This window comes from Vigna unguiculata, chromosome 6 (assembly GCF_004118075.2).
Source record: "Vigna unguiculata cultivar IT97K-499-35 chromosome 6, ASM411807v1, whole genome shotgun sequence".
In the NCBI taxonomy this organism is placed as follows: Eukaryota; Viridiplantae; Streptophyta; class Magnoliopsida; order Fabales; family Fabaceae; genus Vigna; species Vigna unguiculata.
In genome coordinates, this window is record NC_040284.1 from 23,402,417 (window position 1) to 23,419,426 (window position 17,010).

Below are 17,010 nucleotides of genomic sequence, written 5' to 3' on the forward strand. Positions count from 1 at the left end.
TTAATTAAGGGTTTTTTTTTCACAATTTAAATTAAATCAATCCATTTAATTTTAAGCCAAACCACCAATCTAACTCACCTTACTGTTATTTTACCTTAAAAATGTAATTTCTTTTAAGCTAAATTAATTTACATGTCTCAACTTTTTTAGAATTGTTTTAATAAATGTCAATATTTTCAACTCTGTATTTAAGTTAATATATTTATAAATTATTTTATGAAAATAGTGTATGATCTACAATATAAGGTCTTTCAAACTACAATTCAGTAAAAAAATCTTTATTATTAACTTTTACAATAATTAAATATTTTTATGAAAAGTAATAATTATTTTAAAATTTACATTGATACAGTTTCCAAGTTGTGATAATGATTAAAATTCATATTCAATCATCCTATTGTAACGAAAACTTTTTAACTAAGTCAGAAGTGGTTACTACATCTTCAAAAGGAAAATATATATATATATATATATATATATATATATATATATGTTTAACAAGTTAATATTTTTTTATCTTTTTCTTAAACCTTATTTATTACATGTTATGGTGACTGAAAAGATACATACAACATAATGTATATATAAAAACTATTCCTGGAAAATGATCACTATAAATGAATTTTGAGATATACAAAATATGAACACCATTTTAACTATAAGATATACAAAATAAAGTATAAATTAATGTGTGAATTATGTTACAGCCTATACTTAAATGTCCAACTCACTCCACATTTCTATAAGGGCCGCGGGAGGTATCTAATAAGAAAATAAAGCATAATATAAAAATAAAAGAATTATAGATAATTGAGAAAAATAAATTAGTCAGTGACAATCCAAATGAAATAGATTAGGTCTAGAGGACAACCTAAGTATGATCTAAAATCACTAGTTAAAAAGGAAAAGAAAATATGTGAAATTCAGATACTCGCTATTTTATATTATTGCCAGTGATACGCAATAGTCTTACATTGGCTTGATTGTATGATTGCATGTAGCAGAGGAGATTTAGTGGCTTCAATGAATCAGTAAGGTCCACAATATCAAGATGAGCCTGTTTCCCCAGAGACATAAAATAGTTGAAAGTTTCAATGTTTCTGATAACATATGAAATATAAGCCACCGGTGCTTCCTTTAGCAGGTTGTAACTATCATCATTATGACTTGCTTTGAATCTACTGTGAGATATGTCAATAGCATGTTCATGATTATGTTCATAATTTTCATGTTTAATGTTTGGGGTGATGTCCTTACAACTTGCATGTTGTCTGCAAAACTTCAAACTCATCGGATTCAAAAGAATGGCAAGTACTCGAACAAGATGTGGTTGATAAACAGGATCATATATCACATCTGCACCCAAACTGAAATAATAATAATATAATAAGAATGACAACGGAATTTGGAACAAAATGGAAAGAACAGTATGCGAAATTATGTCTCTGAGATTGCATAGTTGAACTCTCACACAACATCTGGCATGATATCTTGGAGTTGAGTTACTGATGCAGATTCCCACGGTAGATACAAGCATTTTACCTGAGAAACATGATCAATTCATAATACAGAGTCTTATAAGTACAGTTCAGGTTATATTCTACTTTGTATACACAAGAAAAAACACATACTTTAAAAAAAATGAAAGAGTTGTGAAAGGGATGGAGAATCCACCATCAGATGAACAAAATTTCAAAAAGAAAATTCAAAGGTTAACTTCCATGAACAAATCAACTATCACATGTTCAAGCACTAGAAACTATTGAAACAGATAAGGGGATGGGGTAAAAATTAAAATACTGGAAATTTCTGTTTGTACCAGTTTAGATAAAAGCTCTCAGTATCTACCATATATTATGAAGATTCCATTTTCTATATATGAAAGCAAAATCCTGTGCACAGTCTATTCAAATTGAGACTGACCATGTTTTGGTCATTGTTTCTTTGTGGCATGCCAGCTTCGACATTCAGGTGGTTCATCTCCAGATTAAACTTCATGTTAGCTAATGTTGATAGGTCACCATCACTTAATATCACCTGTTGAGAGACGATAATTACAATTGCTTTTTTATTAAATTTAATTACAATAATATCATGTAATATTACCCATGTAATAATTAGTTGACCATACCTTGGAAGCCTTCACATGAGCTAGACATAATCCAATTAAGCCAACTCCCGAACCAACCTACTTAAAATTTTAAAAAAGTGCAACAAGGTATAATAAGAAGAACGGAAAGCTAATTCTAATGCAACAAACGAAATGACAAGAATTTATAAACAGAACAAACACAAAAATTTCAAACTTTGTAAGGGGAAAATTATATCTCAGAGCCTCTCCCATAGTGATGATTATCACAAAAATTGTTGCATCCAAAGCTATTCATGATTGGATACATTAACATTTCTGGTAGATTAAAAAAACTCTTAATCATGTTACTAACCTCAAAGCATTTTTTATTAGAAAATAATTCTGGATGAGAAAGTACGAACTCAGACAAAAACAGACCCGGTCTCCATATTGAGCAACTGCACAACCAAACCAATACCAACTTTAAACTTTAATGCAAGTTCCACAAACATATGCATATTCAGGGAAGAATTATTCGAAGTTTTTACGTAGATAGATCTAACTAATGCCCAAATTAATGGCGTTGCTGAATTCACACATGTTGTATTATCAAAGAACAAGAGTACTTATTATCATTTAGAAGAACTTTGCATTGATAAACTAAACATAAAAATATGAGCATACCCAGTACCACCTTCAAGCATGTTTCGAGAACACTGCAATGGAAAGACCAGTACCCTAGAGTGCGGGCAACTCTGCAGTTCAGAACTACCTAGGCATAACAGTTTACCAGCCAAAGTAAGGTGGATGAAACAACATCATAAGAATAAATGCAGAAACATCACTGGAATAGCTATTTACCATCAGGAAAAAGAAGCGAAATTCTTTTGCTGACTCTGGCATCTCCCTTCTCCAAACTATCATCCTAAAAAATGAAAAAAAGGAAAATCCTGAGAAAACCTCTGTAAGAGCAAAAAAAGGAAGCTTGAAGAAAATTGTTGATCAAAGAAAACCTTGCATGATGTCATATAGTGAGCATAGAGTTCGTACAAGTTGTCCAAGACATAGCCATGGTCGAACTCAATTTGAGCGATGAGTTTCTTGAGGAAATTCTTCAAGTAAGGAACATGAAAGTCACCCTGCATTTAGTATCAAAATACGATCAATGCAACTATAAGGCAATTTAAAGAAAATAAAAAGAGAAAACAAAAATTACAGGAGTGGAGAGGCAATGGTTCCAGATGAATTGTTGAACTTGCTCTGTGATTGCGCCTCCACCACACTCCCTACGTACCGAATTCAGTCACTACTTTTCGAAGTCTTACGAAATAGAAAGACGAAAGAGCGAAGAAAGAGAAACCTGGCATGGGAGATAAGGCATTCGGAAGATTCCATGGCGAGAATTGCAGAAAGCAATCGCTGGCTACATGGGAGAGAGGGATCCAACTCTTGCTCCATCGCCACCTCCACACTGCATCAACCTCCTCCTCCTCCTCCTCCTCCGCCATTCAAAAATTGGGCATTTCCACTGCAATACGGGCTTTCAATGTTACTTGAAATTGGTCTCTTGTCCCAACAAAATTATGGGCCTTACACGTCTTAGGAGACTCTCTCTTCGGTTTTTTCTTTCCACACTCCCATAACTTTTAAAATCACCATTTTATATTTCGGAAAGTAACTTCTCTCCTGGAATGGAACAAGAATTTTGAAATTTTCAGTACGCGATTTCTAAAATATAATTTTTGGGAACAAGTTTTTCAGAAATAAAAAGTATTTTAGAACCAGATTTTTGAAATAAAATTTCTTAAACAAGCTTTCAAGAACATATATAATACCTTCTACAGCATTGGAACAAGTTTTTCCCTAACAAGCTTTCCAAAACAACCTTTTTGAAACATAAATGTTGGGTTCCAAAATAAGACGAACACGTAATTTTAGTTAATTTTACTTATTTTTTAACTGATTTCTTTTATATATATTTTTTATAAAATTAAAATTAGTTATTTAAAGTTAACAAGTTAAAAAAAAAAAGCTCTTAAATCCATCTTCCAAGATAAGCTTCCCCTCGATGGCTTAAAGTCAATATTTCGATTCCGATCCAAGTTTGTCCGGTAGTCATCGTTAACAATAACCACGTTTCCGAGATATTATTCCTTTTGGAACGTTTGAGCTCCGTCACAATTTTGTCTTTAAAAGGCGCCTCGGAAGGTGAAGATAGAAATATTTAAACTTCACTTGACCTTGACTCCTAAGCGATGTGAGACTTATTGGGTATACCGGTACACCTCTCATAGAGGGTATAGCGTTGTCATTATACTGCCTTCTTATTATGAAGCATTAACCATGTATAAAATTGATATTAAGAAAAAAAAAAAAGTAGAACATATCAAATGTGATAACCCCAAAATGCCCTCTTTGATAGTATACACATAAATACATATGAACCATGAAGCGTGAATGTGTCATATACCAACCCTTGAACATTATCACAGACCATTAATAAGAGCTTGAGTGACATTCAGAATTACAACCAGCTATTACTTTCAAGATACCAGCACATAAAGAATCAAATAATGATAGCAATAAATATAATGGGGTATCTAGAACTTGAGCTTCAGTAGGAAGGGCATTTTGTCGGAGAAAGGAGGATCAGAGTACTTTCCGGTGAGAATTTGTGATGCTACATATTGATTAGCAGTCTCAGTGTAATGAATCCCATCCCAGCTTATGTACTCACTGGAATCATTGCAAGCTTGTGCTGTAATTGTGGTTCCGTTGAAGGTCTTTGTTTCCCCACAGGAAACTCGACTGTCATAGTTCAGTGGTGGACCTCCGAATCCACAACAAGCCATAATTGGTTGTTCAAACCCTGCAAAGATGCAATCACACAGATTAAATGTTTTTCCTCGCCACAAATTTTGTTATGATACATCATAGAATAGAATGTAACACTGGTGTTATGACTGATACAGGGTCCTTAATGAGCCAATAAATTGAAATGGCTTTTTCTAACTACTTTGAAGTATATTTCATGAAATCACTGGTTTGATCCATGTAATGTTGCAACAAAATAAATTTCCTGCAATAGTTATGTAATGTTGCATTGTCAGCACAATTGAGAACTGATGACAAAGCCATCAGAGAAACTTTAGCAACAGATTTTATAATCTAAAAGTTTTAGCCTAACTCTCTTGGAAACGGTGAATATCCATAGTCAAAATTGTAGAACTGAAACATGGAAAGTAAATAAAAATTACTGGGAGATGCTAACCGTATCTGGAAAAGTTTGCAATCAGGTTTGATTTTATAGAGAAGATATCAACGTATGTGACATTTGAATCGGGATATTGGCCCTGCAATTTAGTACAGAGAGCGTGTAACTGTAGGTTAAAGGTTTTAGCAGCTTGGTTGTGTGAACTAACACATCCTAGTTCGTCAAGCTTTGATGCATCAGTTCCAAATTTGGCAATGTTCTGAGGCAAGCATCCAAGAGGCCCTGTATTGTGTATCCAGAAATATCTAGCCCCCTGGTCATAGAGATTCTAGTAGACACAACTAAAGAGTTAGAACTTGTTTGTATTAATCTCAGTAAAACTGTGCATATAACCTATGGATTCATAAATTCAAGAAAATAGAAGCATACTATTTGACACCAACCTTTATTCCCTTTTCAAGTTCTAAAAGAATTGTCGGAATTGAGGCAAGTATTTGATCCAAAGTTTTTGAATAAAATGCTCCAGCAAGATCATTCTGGCCAATGTCAAACATGTACAATCCCTTCTCGAATACATTCTCATCTGGGACGTACTTATCAAATTTCCTGCCTGAAACATTGTGATGTTTTTTTAACACGAATGAGGGTTATGAAACTGACTGCAAACTAGTTGTGCCGCCGAAATAGTATAGCAAAAGTCAATTTTGAAAACATTAGATAAATTTAGCAGAGATAAAACATGGAATTTAATCTCAATAATTTGTATAAGAAAGATTTTAATCAAAGATCAACATAGATTAACGATATGAAATTCTAACTCTAATGGGAAGCTACCACTAAAGGTATTATGGAACCATACGCTAATCTTATCCTTTGGCAGATACCTTTGGCAGTCAATTCAAGGGCCCTAGCTTTGAATCGGAGGAACTGAGACACCTGAACCCCAAAGGAGAAGGGGCAGAGGGATGATGAAGTGGCTGGGAGGATAGTTGCAGCTGCTGCAGCAAAGTTGCAACCTTTCCTAAAATTTGGCAAACCCAGAGAATCCAGATAGGCATTTAGGAACGGCAAGTCCATAGCATCCACTGCAATAAAAAAACCAACAACACATGGAACAATGAGTGAAAGAGTTGTTTATAGGGCAGAGGAAGACGTAAACATCTACTTGGGATCATTATGTGATGAGGGCATTGCAAAAAATGAGGTTATGGAGATTTATTACTAAGGAAATCGATGATGAGACGGCCATCAGAGTATCTCCCCGATGGTATTTGGAAGTAAGTTTGTCCATTTGGTGGGTAAAGGCTCTCAAAACCAGCGGCAATAAGAGCACCAGTATCAGAATTTGAATCGCCAAAGTTGAAAACTGCTGGAAAATCCAACTGGAAGGATATGGCACAAGGTATGCAGATGGCAATGAGGGTAAGAATCCGAAGGGTACAAGTGTTGGTGGCCATGGCTATTGACTACTGTTGTAAGGAGAGGTTTTTATCCATCCCACTTTTGCTTGTGTTTCAAACTTCTGCTATTAGTTAGATTTCCATCTCATACTTGTTTGTTTGGTTGGTGCGTATAACTTGAATTGGAAGTAAGTCATTTGAATCAATAATAATATAATCAATCAACGTACTAAATTTCTTTGGATGGTAAAGATAAACTTTTATTTAAAGACATTAATTTTTAAATACTCAACCGATGAAAAGTTTAAATTTTGTTATCCTTAGTACTGAACTGTATTATTAGTTCTAATAGAACGCTTGTGTTAACCAACATTAATAAATAAAAATTGATATTTGGATAACAATACTATTTATTATTATAATAAAAATCAAATCCCCGTGTAGCATTTTGATTTTCATCAATAATTAATATAAACACTTTTATATTTTTCTCAGAAACTTAAATCTAAATAAAAAATTAAATATTTTGGTCTTTTTATTGTACACACTTAACAGAAACAAATTCACTTGTTGCACATGTAACTTTGTATTGATATATTATTAAAAAATAACTGTTCATATAATTACGAGTTTTATCAAATTATTTCAATCATGTAATGATACGTTAAAGGATAATAATGTAAACTAAATATACTAAACCAAAATCAAAATTAGTAAAGACGAAAGTCAAACCATTTTCAATGACGCTACATATTGCGAGGCCAGTTAGTTCGGTGAAAACAAAGAAGCCGGTAACTATTTATCGTCTAGCACCTGAGCTTAATTTTTTTGGCCTATGATGTTTTAAGTTTTTTGCCATATTAATTTATGTTTATATTCATGCTTGAAAGCTTTCCGAGTAATGGTTATAGCAGCAATTATAAATAGTATAATATTAGGGTATAAATAAAAATTACTTAGGAAGTCGACTATGAGACGGCCATCGCAGAACCTCCCAGATGGGATTTTGAAGTAATCCTGTCCATTAGGTGGCGCAACCTGAAAGCCCAGCCCTGCAGCCAAGTCTCCTGTGTCCGAGTTTGAATCACCGAAGTTGAAAACTGCAGGGTATTTGAACTCTGCCGCATTTGACATAGCTAAACAGATGGAAAATAAGACAAAATGAAAAAATACATTCTTGGAAGCCATGGCACGTTTCACCTGTGGCCAATGGAACCAACTACCAACTTGATAAGTTGATATACCAATTATAGTTTTGTATACACTGCCATCATAGAAAATGATTCCGTGCCTTTTATATATGCACGCCCCATTGGTTGCTTCAAAGAGCTAACGTGAAGTCTTACCTAATAAACAATAAGAGCTTTGCTTTAGATGGTGGATAAGTAAATGAAAGCCAAAAAGAAAATGTTCCTTGTGTTAAAATTACCATGCTATCCTTATGTTACTACGGTCAACCGCTACTATATTAAGTGATTAGCGCAATCCAGTGAGTGCAATGCATGTCCTAAGTCGTTCCCTTAAGAGGCCTAAACTCATATTAGTTTGGAACCTGCCCCCGAACAATAATTGCCCCAGAGAAGGAAAGAGAACGCTGGGAAAACGATAGAAATGGTAACGGAAACTTGGGAGAGCATTAATACAAAAAGCAAGGAAATGGTTTTTTCCTTGCGACAGATTGCACGCTTGTGGCTTGGCTTGCATTTCCACGGGATTCTATTGCTTCACCTCGTAAACTTCGGCCACACACAGAGAACCCTTTACGTTATTGATTGAACTGCTGTGTCTTATTGTTAGAAATCCAGATCTAAACTCAGATCCTCTCTCTATTGAAATTTAACATGATATTGAACTCGGCGTTCATCCATAATGTTTTTCAATGATTCATCATCCATAATTTAAGACTAGTTTATAGAAGTATCCGTTCTTCCAAATTACATTGCATACTAGAAACCAGTTCAGAAATCGCATTCATGAAATCCAGTGCCTCCTACTCTTAAGCTGCAGAGCTACTGTATTGCTTACAACAGTGTAAAAATCAAGATGAATTGAAGCAGTTCAAATGGTCCATACTTTTATTGGCTACTTGTGAATTCATGGATCTACTGTGCTAAAATGGTTGAATTCATAAAGAGAGGTATCAGGAAACAGCCATCACAAACAATGCTATCGATTGTGATACGATCCATGAATTGGCCATCTCATCATATATTATGCTATTAGCTAGCCCCAAAATGTCCAACAGTAAGTGAATCAGCATTAGGCATCTTTATTATTTCTATGCATTATTTTGATTGTATTTAAAGGCCCCGCAGCGGCAAGGCATCAGATAAGAATGAGTAGTCACTGCCAGCGTCTTGTAGAAGTGTAACCCGACCAACGAAGAAAGAAAGTCAGGATACCCGAAATCATATTCTGAAAAATGGAACTATTCTCTGCTCCATTGTGGAATAGAGAATCCATGGAGGCATCAACTTTCGCCCTGAGAATGCTATTCTCCCTTTTAAGCTGTGAAATTATACGTGCGACGATAAATATTTTTTGTATTATACATACAGCATTTTTTACAAGCTTTTAACTTTACCAAAGGATAAACAGATTTTAACGTACGGGTTGGTTGTAGAGTTTCGAAGAAAAAGAGAAAGATGGTAAATTTTTATTTTAGATTAAATGTTATAAAATGTTCATAAATTTAAGAAAAGACCAAGAAAACAAGTTTATTACTGTTACTTTTTTCTTCCGTTTCGCATTTTAACCAAACCTAGTATTAATCTGGTAAACAAAAAGTGCCCAAATGGTTGGAAGTGACCGAAACATTACTCTGCAGTAAGAGAAAGATTATCGCACATTTTTGTCTTACCTCGTCAACAGTAGCTGTAAGCTTTTCCATAGCTGCTTGCAGCAAGGATATCATCTGTAAAGTGAGGTCATCTATGTCTGACTCCTCTTCAACAGATGAAAGGTCAAAGAGAATGCCCTCTTGTATGAACAATTCCTCTAGGAACTTCACATCTTCAACATTAAATTTCTCCCTCAACTGTATTAACATAAATTTTATTACGAATTCTAATTACAAAGGGATTTTACAACAATATTCTCACCTTGGTCAAAATTCTAGCGCTTGACTCGTCGTCAAACAGAGAAGCAGCACTAGAACTTGTGTCACTTTTTTCTTCACTGTAATTCAAGCGAGGAGACGACTTTATATGTTTCGCCCTGCAATTAGCATTTTAAAATAGAAATTTAATTGGGTGAATATTTATTTTAACTCTTTTCTTCATTAAGGTTGGTCATGATTTTGTGTAAAGCTTGTTGAAAAAAAGTTCATGAGAACTAAACAAGATTGGATTTAATTGAATTTTTCTTAGGAGAAAATTTATCTTCTACCTTAACCAAATTATTTCAACCAAATTCTTATTAGCTTAGGTATGTAACTTTCATAATGGGTCGGTCCGATAGACTAGCCCAAAAATTTCTAACTACACATTAAACATTTCTTTCTGCACCCCTATAATTTCTTTCTGCATCTCATAAATATGAAAACTTTTAGCTTACAGTTGAATAAATGACTTAAATTGTGTAATCTATAAGTTTTTTCAACAAGGAATGATCACAACGGTAGAGACTAAGAGCCCTTTTGACTTTTACACCCCCTCATTGAGGTATAGGAAACAACCATAGGGTGCAGGAAGAAATATCCTAACATCATATTGGACTCAAGAAATTATAACCTAAATATATTCAGATTTTTTGGCCCAATTCATATGGTCATCCCACGTGCTTGTAAATAAAAAATTTTACTGCACCTCCATATTTTCCATCCTACACATTCATGAATATTAAAATTTTAGCTTTACAATTTTTAAATTTTACAGTCTGAAAATTAAAAATGATTTCTAATTTATATAAATTGGAACTCAAAAATGACTTCTGAATAGATTTTTTTGGAGTTAGATTGAGTGTATTTCAAAGTTTTTTTATAATGAATTTGTTGTTGTCATGTTTCAAAATTTTAATTTAATGTCTTATTTGATATTTTATGTTTTGAAATTTGATTTGAGAATTAACTTATATGGAGTTTGAATGAATTTTTGTATTGGACAATAATTGACAAAAAAAAGGCTAGTTGGGTAAAAATTACAGCCCAATAAAAAATTTTATTACCATATTTGACAGTCATATTAGTTTGCTTATTTTGACTGTTCTAATTTAGGTCTAGATTAACAAATATGATTTGGATTAAGTTGAATAATTGGAAAAATAATACATTAAATAAGTTTTTATAGCCTTTACAAAACTTTGAAAAAAAAAATCATTACTTTTATTGCCCAATATTTAATAAAAGTGTTAGTTTTATTTTTATAATTATTTTATTACGTTTAAATTTACGATGTTAACACTAATTTTAACAATGCTACAAGTTACTATACCTACAGATATCTATTAAATATTTATATGCCATATGTTCAATTGAAGAATAGTTTTGTAAAATAATTTTCTAGCCATTTAATAAAAAAAAACACTACATATATTATTTTTTATAATAACTAAATGACATAAATCAGATGTTTCCGTTATTTTAATCTAAGAACATTTACAATATGAAGATCTTAAAAAGATTATTGTAAGTTCTTATTTTATTTAATTGTCTTGTGCTATATTACATTGATTTTAAACAAAGTTCACAATTAAAGATTTTAAGAGAATACACATTTGTACAAATCATTTTACTTCATTTTTTTTTAAATTAGTTCTCTAAAGATATGAAATTATTCTTTAATCTTGAAATATAGAAATCTTATATAAAAGCTCACCATAGCACGTGAGCAAATAATTTTTTTCAAGAAAATAAAGAAGTTACATTAGAACTTTTTGTTGAGGAAGCTCTGCCATCATTTTAAACATAGCAGATGAAAATAAAGAAGGAAAGAAAAGAAAATGGCAGAGCCTCAAGATTTCAGGGATGAAATACCTTGCACCGAAACGAAGAGTGGACAGACTCTCAGATGCATTAAAAGCGCTGGGTGAGCAACAACAAAGCAATGCAGTTCTAGCATTTCCTCCCTGCGAATAGGAGATACAATGTTTGAGAAACTGATTTCGTGAACAATGGGTATGTTTTGATAAATTATAAAAAGGGGGGGTGGACTTACAAGAGCATCCTGAAGAATTCGAGTGAGCTTGGAATCACGATAGGGGATATGGCTTGTTTTTCCTTGCAGACCACATGTAAGAGAATTTATTACATTTCCCAGAGCAGACAAGGATTTGTTTATGGTCTTGGCTTCGTCTAGAACTCTTCCCTCTGCTCCTGTTTTCTCCACTTTCTCTGACCCAGCCAAGTCCACTAGAATTAGTTTTCCAAACCTCGTCCTGTTCAAAGTCTCAGTGTTTAAGAATGATTCATAAACATATCACAGATTTGTGGAAGAAGTATGACCTTTTATCTCTGGAAAATTCTTGCTGAATTGTGAATATATAAATGCAGTGACTTCTGCTGCTGGCCATGTTCATTTCTACATGTTTTGTTTAGGATGTTTGCAGAACGCAAGTAACCTTCCAAATTCCTATCACTGCTTTTCCTCCCTCAAGAAAACAGGGAATTTACCCTAATGTGTTATGCCTTTTTTATCAACTAAGAAAGAAAATAACATTAAACAGGCACAAGAAGTACAAAAATACTTCGGCCACTACCATGGGTATGGCCATTGCTTTTCCTCCCAATGTACTATGTAGTTTAACTATATATAAACAATAAAAAGGCAAAATAAAAACTGAACGGTGAGCTAAGAGTCAAAGCAGGATACGGGTCTCACCAACTGTCCGGTTAGCTATCCCCTTCTACAAATTTGAGGTCAGAATTAGAAGCCGAAATTGTAAAATCGTTCAGAAAATGTTATTCAAGTTGTTTATTCTTACAGACAGGTTTTGCAATGCTTCAGCAGGGTCCAGCACAGTAATCTGAATGAAAAACTCGAAAGGTCCCGTTAGTCCTTTAGGCAAATATTTTTTAGCATACATAAATACCGAATGATTCCAGTCATCAGCTCATGGAGAGCTTCGCCTAATACTCAATCAAAAGAAATGAGACCTTGCTTCACACTAAAATGTCAAGTATTCAACTTTACTTCCTTGAAGCTTAACGGGTTGCATTTGTTATTTTGGACAATGAGTTTGAAATCACATTTCTGCTAAATTATATGATATAAATATGTGCAAACTTAAATTTTACAAGTTAATTTTATAAAATTAAATTAGAAGTTGATTTCTTAATATGATATTAAAATTTATGAGTAAGATCTTTTGATTCTATTGAACTAATATCTTACTACTTAAAAATATCAAATCTCACATTAAGATGTTTAATCGAAATGCATTAGAAATCCTACATTTATTTCAGATAAAAAAATTAAATTATAATATATAAATAAGTGTAAATTGCATCCTATAAATTAACTTTGTTGTCATTAATATTGTGTGCCGAGAGATTAAGCACGTAAACTCACATTTAATCTCAATGTTTTGGAAAATAAAATCAAGCCTTGCATGATGAGCGAAAAGGTCAAGTCCGTGAACTAAGTTACAACTTTACTTACTTGAAGCTTAAGGGGTTACCATTGTTACTTTGGGTCAAGACATTAAGCCCACAAACCCACTTAAAGACAGCCCCCGGATTCAAAACCATGACTTAGTTACTTGATATCACTTGTTTAATCAAATTTTATCTTCTCAGTTTCTTAGAGGGACTACACTCAATATAAGCACCGTAGGCCAAGTTATAACGTGTAAGAATCCTAAGAAAATGCTAACCAAATAATCCAATACCCATGCTTCAAAATTGAAAATTTACATCTTAATCATATGCATAAGAGCACATATATAATTGTGAACAACGAAGTAGTTTCAGATAGAAAAAGAATAATCGGAATGGAACAAGATACAAAGTTCCCAAAAAATAGCTCACCTCTGTAACACCGGGCAAAAATATTCCTCGTGATTTACTCTCCTTAATTTGTATATTAACTTTTGATAAATCAAATAGGTCCCTACATAAGACGATAGAGTTATTCTGATGACTATTGAAGAATCCAAATTCACATCAAAACTAGCTTTTTGCAAAGTTAAGAAAATTTCCTACCAGAAAAGCATATAATATGCTCTAAGTACAATGGAGGGAGGGGAAATACTGTTCTTTTTTTATATTTATACCTCACTTTTTCCATGTAGATTTCAACCTGGACGAATCAGAGACAAAATCAGAGACATAATTTAGTATAACCAGATGATTTTTTAAGACTGATGTGGTTAAATTAGTAAGTGTCTCAGTACCATTGACAATTTAATTGAATATGTTTTCTTTTCATCAGAAGAATTTAAGGAATCAAAAATTCCCTCTACAATTCTTGGAAGAAGTCCCTTCTTCTGTTCACCACATTCAAGTATACCAGATCCCTGCTTCAGAGAAGTAGGTATTTACATTCCTGTATCTGAAGTTTTGTAAGATCGTTTTAAAATACTTTTTAGGTGACAACTTTCCACCTCCATACTATATGTCTTCCCAGCTCCAGTCTGCAATTGATTGTAGGAAAACTAAAGCTTTAAACATTTGGAGTCGAAAGAAAAATGGATTCGTGAATACAGTTAACAAGTTCTTCTGAAAAAAAAAAATGTAATAATAATTACGGCAGTCCCTCGTAATGGAAAACATATGTAGCATATCTTCTTAAGTCAATAGGCAGTAGAACGAAACATATGTGGCATATAATAACAAGAAACTATATTTACTAACATGTATGTTTAACAACATTGTAGATTTTGCAAATTGTCGTCGCTAAATATTTACAAGGGAACTGTCTAGTTTTAGCATCAGGCGCCCTTTTCTTACTTCCAGATTAGCTAGATTTGAACTCAACACAGATACACCGTGAAATAACAGTTCAAATATTTCATGCCTCATCTACACATTTTTCAGTTCTTATTTCCCCCCTTCAAACATAACCAAAATATACTCCAAAAGGGTATTTCTGAGCTAATGCAAGGGATCATATTCACCGAAGCTCGTATGATGCAATATCTCGATACACATGTAGATGCCATATTTGAGGAGAAAAACCACATACGATCTCGTATTTTTGATTTGAAAGTTTAACAAAAGAAGTAAAAGGCTTTTGGAAAACTGGAGACGCGTAATATCTTACCTGGCCATAAGTGATAATTGTCCCATTGTATCCATCAACAACATCTGTTTCATTTATAGGAATACATACAAAAACGAAAGCCTGATATCAATAAAAAACTAAAAAGCAAACTATAATTAAGGCAAGTGTCATTTTCCCGAATTTAATTCTTACGAAACATTCCAGATTTTTAAAATTTGAATGTACGACGTGCAGACATACACTATCATTACACAAACTATAAGGATAATATTTTTTCATATAACCAAAGTTGATATGCACTATTTGACCGTAATGAAGAATTCATTTCATACGGAAGCAGGAGTCATTCAAATTAAGGAAGATTTCAATCTGCATTGCGTTGAGTGATTGGCATATAAATTTGTAATGAGAATTATGTAGTTGTATTGTACCTCTAACCATGGGAAGAGCTAGAAACTGATAGACATCAGCTTGCTCAGACTGTTCGTAAAACACTCTATCAAAGCTAAACACGGATTCTTCATCCTTTTCGTCCTGAAAAAAATTGATTCAAAATTATTTTACTATTCACAGTAATGTGTGATTCACAAAGTTTAATAAAGTAAAAGTAAAAACTAATAGATGCTTAATCTGACGTAAAAAAATTAAAAAAAAAAAAAAACCTTGAAAATGAAAGTTTCGGAATCTCTACATCGAATGCAAACAGAGTTATTGTCATTTTGCTTCTCTTTTGAGTTCAAAGGCCTAAAACGTGCGCATACTGTAATATTTGACATGATGCTTTACAGCAAACAGTACTTCGCTGCAATCGTTGATTTAAACCTGTCAATGGAAGAGATATTAGTGCATAAATAATAAACCAGAGGAATATATATTAGAATCTAGCAGAAATTTTAAAACATATATGCGTTGTTTTCCGGATAACATCGATCAAGAGTCAGGTTTCTCAGTGAGTTAAGGAAAGAAGGAAAACGCTAAGTGAAATCAAAACCAAAACCATGGAACTTATAGCTATCTGGTTTTTTCAATAAACAAAAGTCTCTACTCCATGAATTGGTAATTGCATCAGGCATTATTCCACATTTCAATTCATATTAATTGCAGTAGAAGAGATGAAATGACCGCAGTGGAATTTCTCGAAGCTTCCTGGTTCCTTAAAAGCCATTTTCAGATGCAGAAATAAATTTGAAAACACATTGAGTCATTAACAGATAAACCTGTTCGGAAGTTGAATAATCGTGGCGAAGCATGAACCTGAGTCAATCTTCTCTGAAATGCAACGGCAATGATAATGTCACAGTGTTAGACTGATAAGTCATTCTCTTCTTCATGAACAACGTAGTAAGAAAAACAATTCGAAAGGAATAAATAACAGTATTCGGCGAAGGAAAGAGAGAGAACCACCTCTCCGACGGCGATGGATGAACGGAGAACTCACTAGTAACGAAATGTTGTTCGCGTGATCTTTGATGGCGGGAACCAAAATAAGCCAATATCTTCCTTTATATGGGCCTGTATCTGGGTCAAGTTTATAATTCCGCTTTTACTCCCTTCACCCCATAATTAATACCTCAACCCCCATAACTATAATGAAAATGACAATATTTTAATTTTATATATATATAAAAAGAATAATAAAAAAAATTAAGTTGAATAACTTTTTATTCTTATACAATATCAATCTTTTGTTTAATCTAATTTAAATTGTGGTGGTACAGTCTTGATATCGATTAAGTTGTGTTTGGTTTGAGGAAAATAGATACATGATAAAATAAAATATTGAGTAGAATAGAAATATAAAAATAAATAAAACATTATATAGTTTAAAAATGATGCTATTTGATAATAATAACAATAACGTAAGAAGTAACGTGTTGTTGCCTTAAAGTTTCACATTAAGAACTTGATAAAACATCGATCCCTTGAAAGAAAAGCAAGGAATCTGCTCTGAAAGTTTGAGTGCTTCAGTTACTTGCAAGGAAAAAACTTGTACATATTCTAAGCACACAGGGACATTACTCTATCCACACACCACAACATCTCCACAGAATTTTCTTGCAGATGGATCCAGGAGAACTTCATTCAAGCATTTTCTACAAGCTCTATCTTTTCGTGGTGAAAACTTTGGCTTCTCAAGCAATGAAGACAGTGACTTTGGGGAGTCCT

The 17,010-nt window shown here is 33.1% G+C and overlaps 3 protein-coding genes across 6 annotated transcripts; all 3 read right to left on the reverse strand.

Annotated features, from left to right (window-relative positions):
* Positions 1 to 781: 781 nt before the first annotated feature.
* Positions 782 to 3,583, reverse strand: LOC114187406 (protein-lysine N-methyltransferase EEF2KMT). Of its 3 annotated transcripts, XM_028075658.1 has the most exons (10): positions 3,432 to 3,583; positions 3,288 to 3,357; positions 3,085 to 3,210; positions 2,933 to 2,996; positions 2,756 to 2,843; positions 2,445 to 2,529; positions 2,132 to 2,188; positions 1,924 to 2,037; positions 1,472 to 1,542; positions 782 to 1,367 (listed from the first exon to the last, which is right to left on the reverse strand). In XM_028075658.1, exons 1-10 carry the CDS (start codon positions 3,527 to 3,529, stop codon positions 935 to 937), a joined length of 1,206 nt encoding a protein of 401 aa, XP_027931459.1. In that variant the 5' UTR covers positions 3,530 to 3,583; the 3' UTR covers positions 782 to 934. The 3 variants fall into 3 exon arrangements, with proteins under 3 accessions (XP_027931459.1, XP_027931460.1, XP_027931461.1); XM_028075659.1 differs by lacking the exon at positions 2,445 to 2,529 and having other exon boundaries at positions 2,766 to 2,843; positions 3,122 to 3,210; XM_028075660.1 differs by lacking the exon at positions 3,288 to 3,357 and having other exon boundaries at positions 3,432 to 3,565.
* A 948-nt stretch (positions 3,584 to 4,531) lies between these two features.
* Positions 4,532 to 7,954, reverse strand: LOC114187309 (GDSL esterase/lipase At1g54790-like). Of its 2 annotated transcripts, none has more exons than XM_028075527.1 (5): positions 7,642 to 7,954; positions 6,170 to 6,370; positions 5,729 to 5,895; positions 5,343 to 5,613; positions 4,532 to 4,940 (listed from the first exon to the last, which is right to left on the reverse strand). In XM_028075527.1, exons 1-5 carry the CDS (start codon positions 7,871 to 7,873, stop codon positions 4,672 to 4,674), a joined length of 1,140 nt encoding a protein of 379 aa, XP_027931328.1. In that variant the 5' UTR covers positions 7,874 to 7,954; the 3' UTR covers positions 4,532 to 4,671. The 2 variants fall into 2 exon arrangements, with proteins under 2 accessions (XP_027931328.1, XP_027931327.1); XM_028075526.1 differs by lacking the exon at positions 7,642 to 7,954 and adding an exon at positions 6,508 to 6,824.
* A 1,498-nt stretch (positions 7,955 to 9,452) lies between these two features.
* Positions 9,453 to 16,304, reverse strand: LOC114188542 (kinesin-like protein KIN-1). The gene is made up of 16 exons (XM_028077115.1): positions 16,249 to 16,304; positions 16,062 to 16,113; positions 15,507 to 15,666; positions 15,276 to 15,378; positions 14,884 to 14,927; positions 14,225 to 14,254; positions 14,015 to 14,137; positions 13,895 to 13,920; positions 13,620 to 13,731; positions 12,605 to 12,646; positions 12,493 to 12,526; positions 12,126 to 12,201; positions 11,839 to 12,058; positions 11,658 to 11,749; positions 9,787 to 9,901; positions 9,453 to 9,722 (listed from the first exon to the last, which is right to left on the reverse strand). The coding sequence occupies exons 3-16, from the start codon at positions 15,618 to 15,620 to the stop codon at positions 9,453 to 9,455; spliced, it is 1,401 nt and encodes a 466-aa protein (XP_027932916.1). The 5' UTR covers positions 15,621 to 15,666; positions 16,062 to 16,113; positions 16,249 to 16,304.
* Positions 16,305 to 17,010: the final 706 nt, after the last annotated feature.

What these genes read in the sequence shown, in the direction of transcription:
- LOC114188542 (XM_028077115.1), bottom strand. Translation starts at nt 15,620, where the DNA reads ATGTCAAATATTACAGTATGCGCACGTTTTAGGCCTTTGAACTCAAAA. An exon ending in ATTCAATTAAATTGTCAATG is followed by an intron (nt 13,921 to 14,014) that starts GTACTGAGACAC and finishes TGATTCGTCCAG; the next exon opens with GTTGAAATCTACATGGAAAA. An exon ending in GAATTTTCCAGAGATAAAAG is followed by an intron (nt 12,059 to 12,125) that starts GTCATACTTCTT and finishes GACTTTGAACAG; the next exon opens with GACGAGGTTTGGAAAACTAA.
- LOC114187309 (XM_028075526.1), bottom strand. Translation starts at nt 6,742, where the DNA reads ATGGCCACCAACACTTGTACCCTTCGGATTCTTACCCTCATTGCCATC. An exon ending in AACTTGAAAAGGGAATAAAG is followed by an intron (nt 5,614 to 5,728) that starts GTTGGTGTCAAA and finishes TGTGTCTACTAG; the next exon opens with AATCTCTATGACCAGGGGGC. An exon ending in TGCAAACTTTTCCAGATACG is followed by an intron (nt 4,941 to 5,342) that starts GTTAGCATCTCC and finishes GCATCTTTGCAG; the next exon opens with GGTTTGAACAACCAATTATG.
- LOC114187406 (XM_028075658.1), bottom strand. Translation starts at nt 3,529, where the DNA reads ATGGAGCAAGAGTTGGATCCCTCTCTCCCATGTAGCCAGCGATTGCTT. An exon ending in TGCCTTATCTCCCATGCCAG is followed by an intron (nt 3,358 to 3,431) that starts GTTTCTCTTTCT and finishes TTCGGTACGTAG; the next exon opens with GGAGTGTGGTGGAGGCGCAA. An exon ending in ATGCTTGAAGGTGGTACTGG is followed by an intron (nt 2,530 to 2,755) that starts GTATGCTCATAT and finishes TTGGTTGTGCAG; the next exon opens with TTGCTCAATATGGAGACCGG.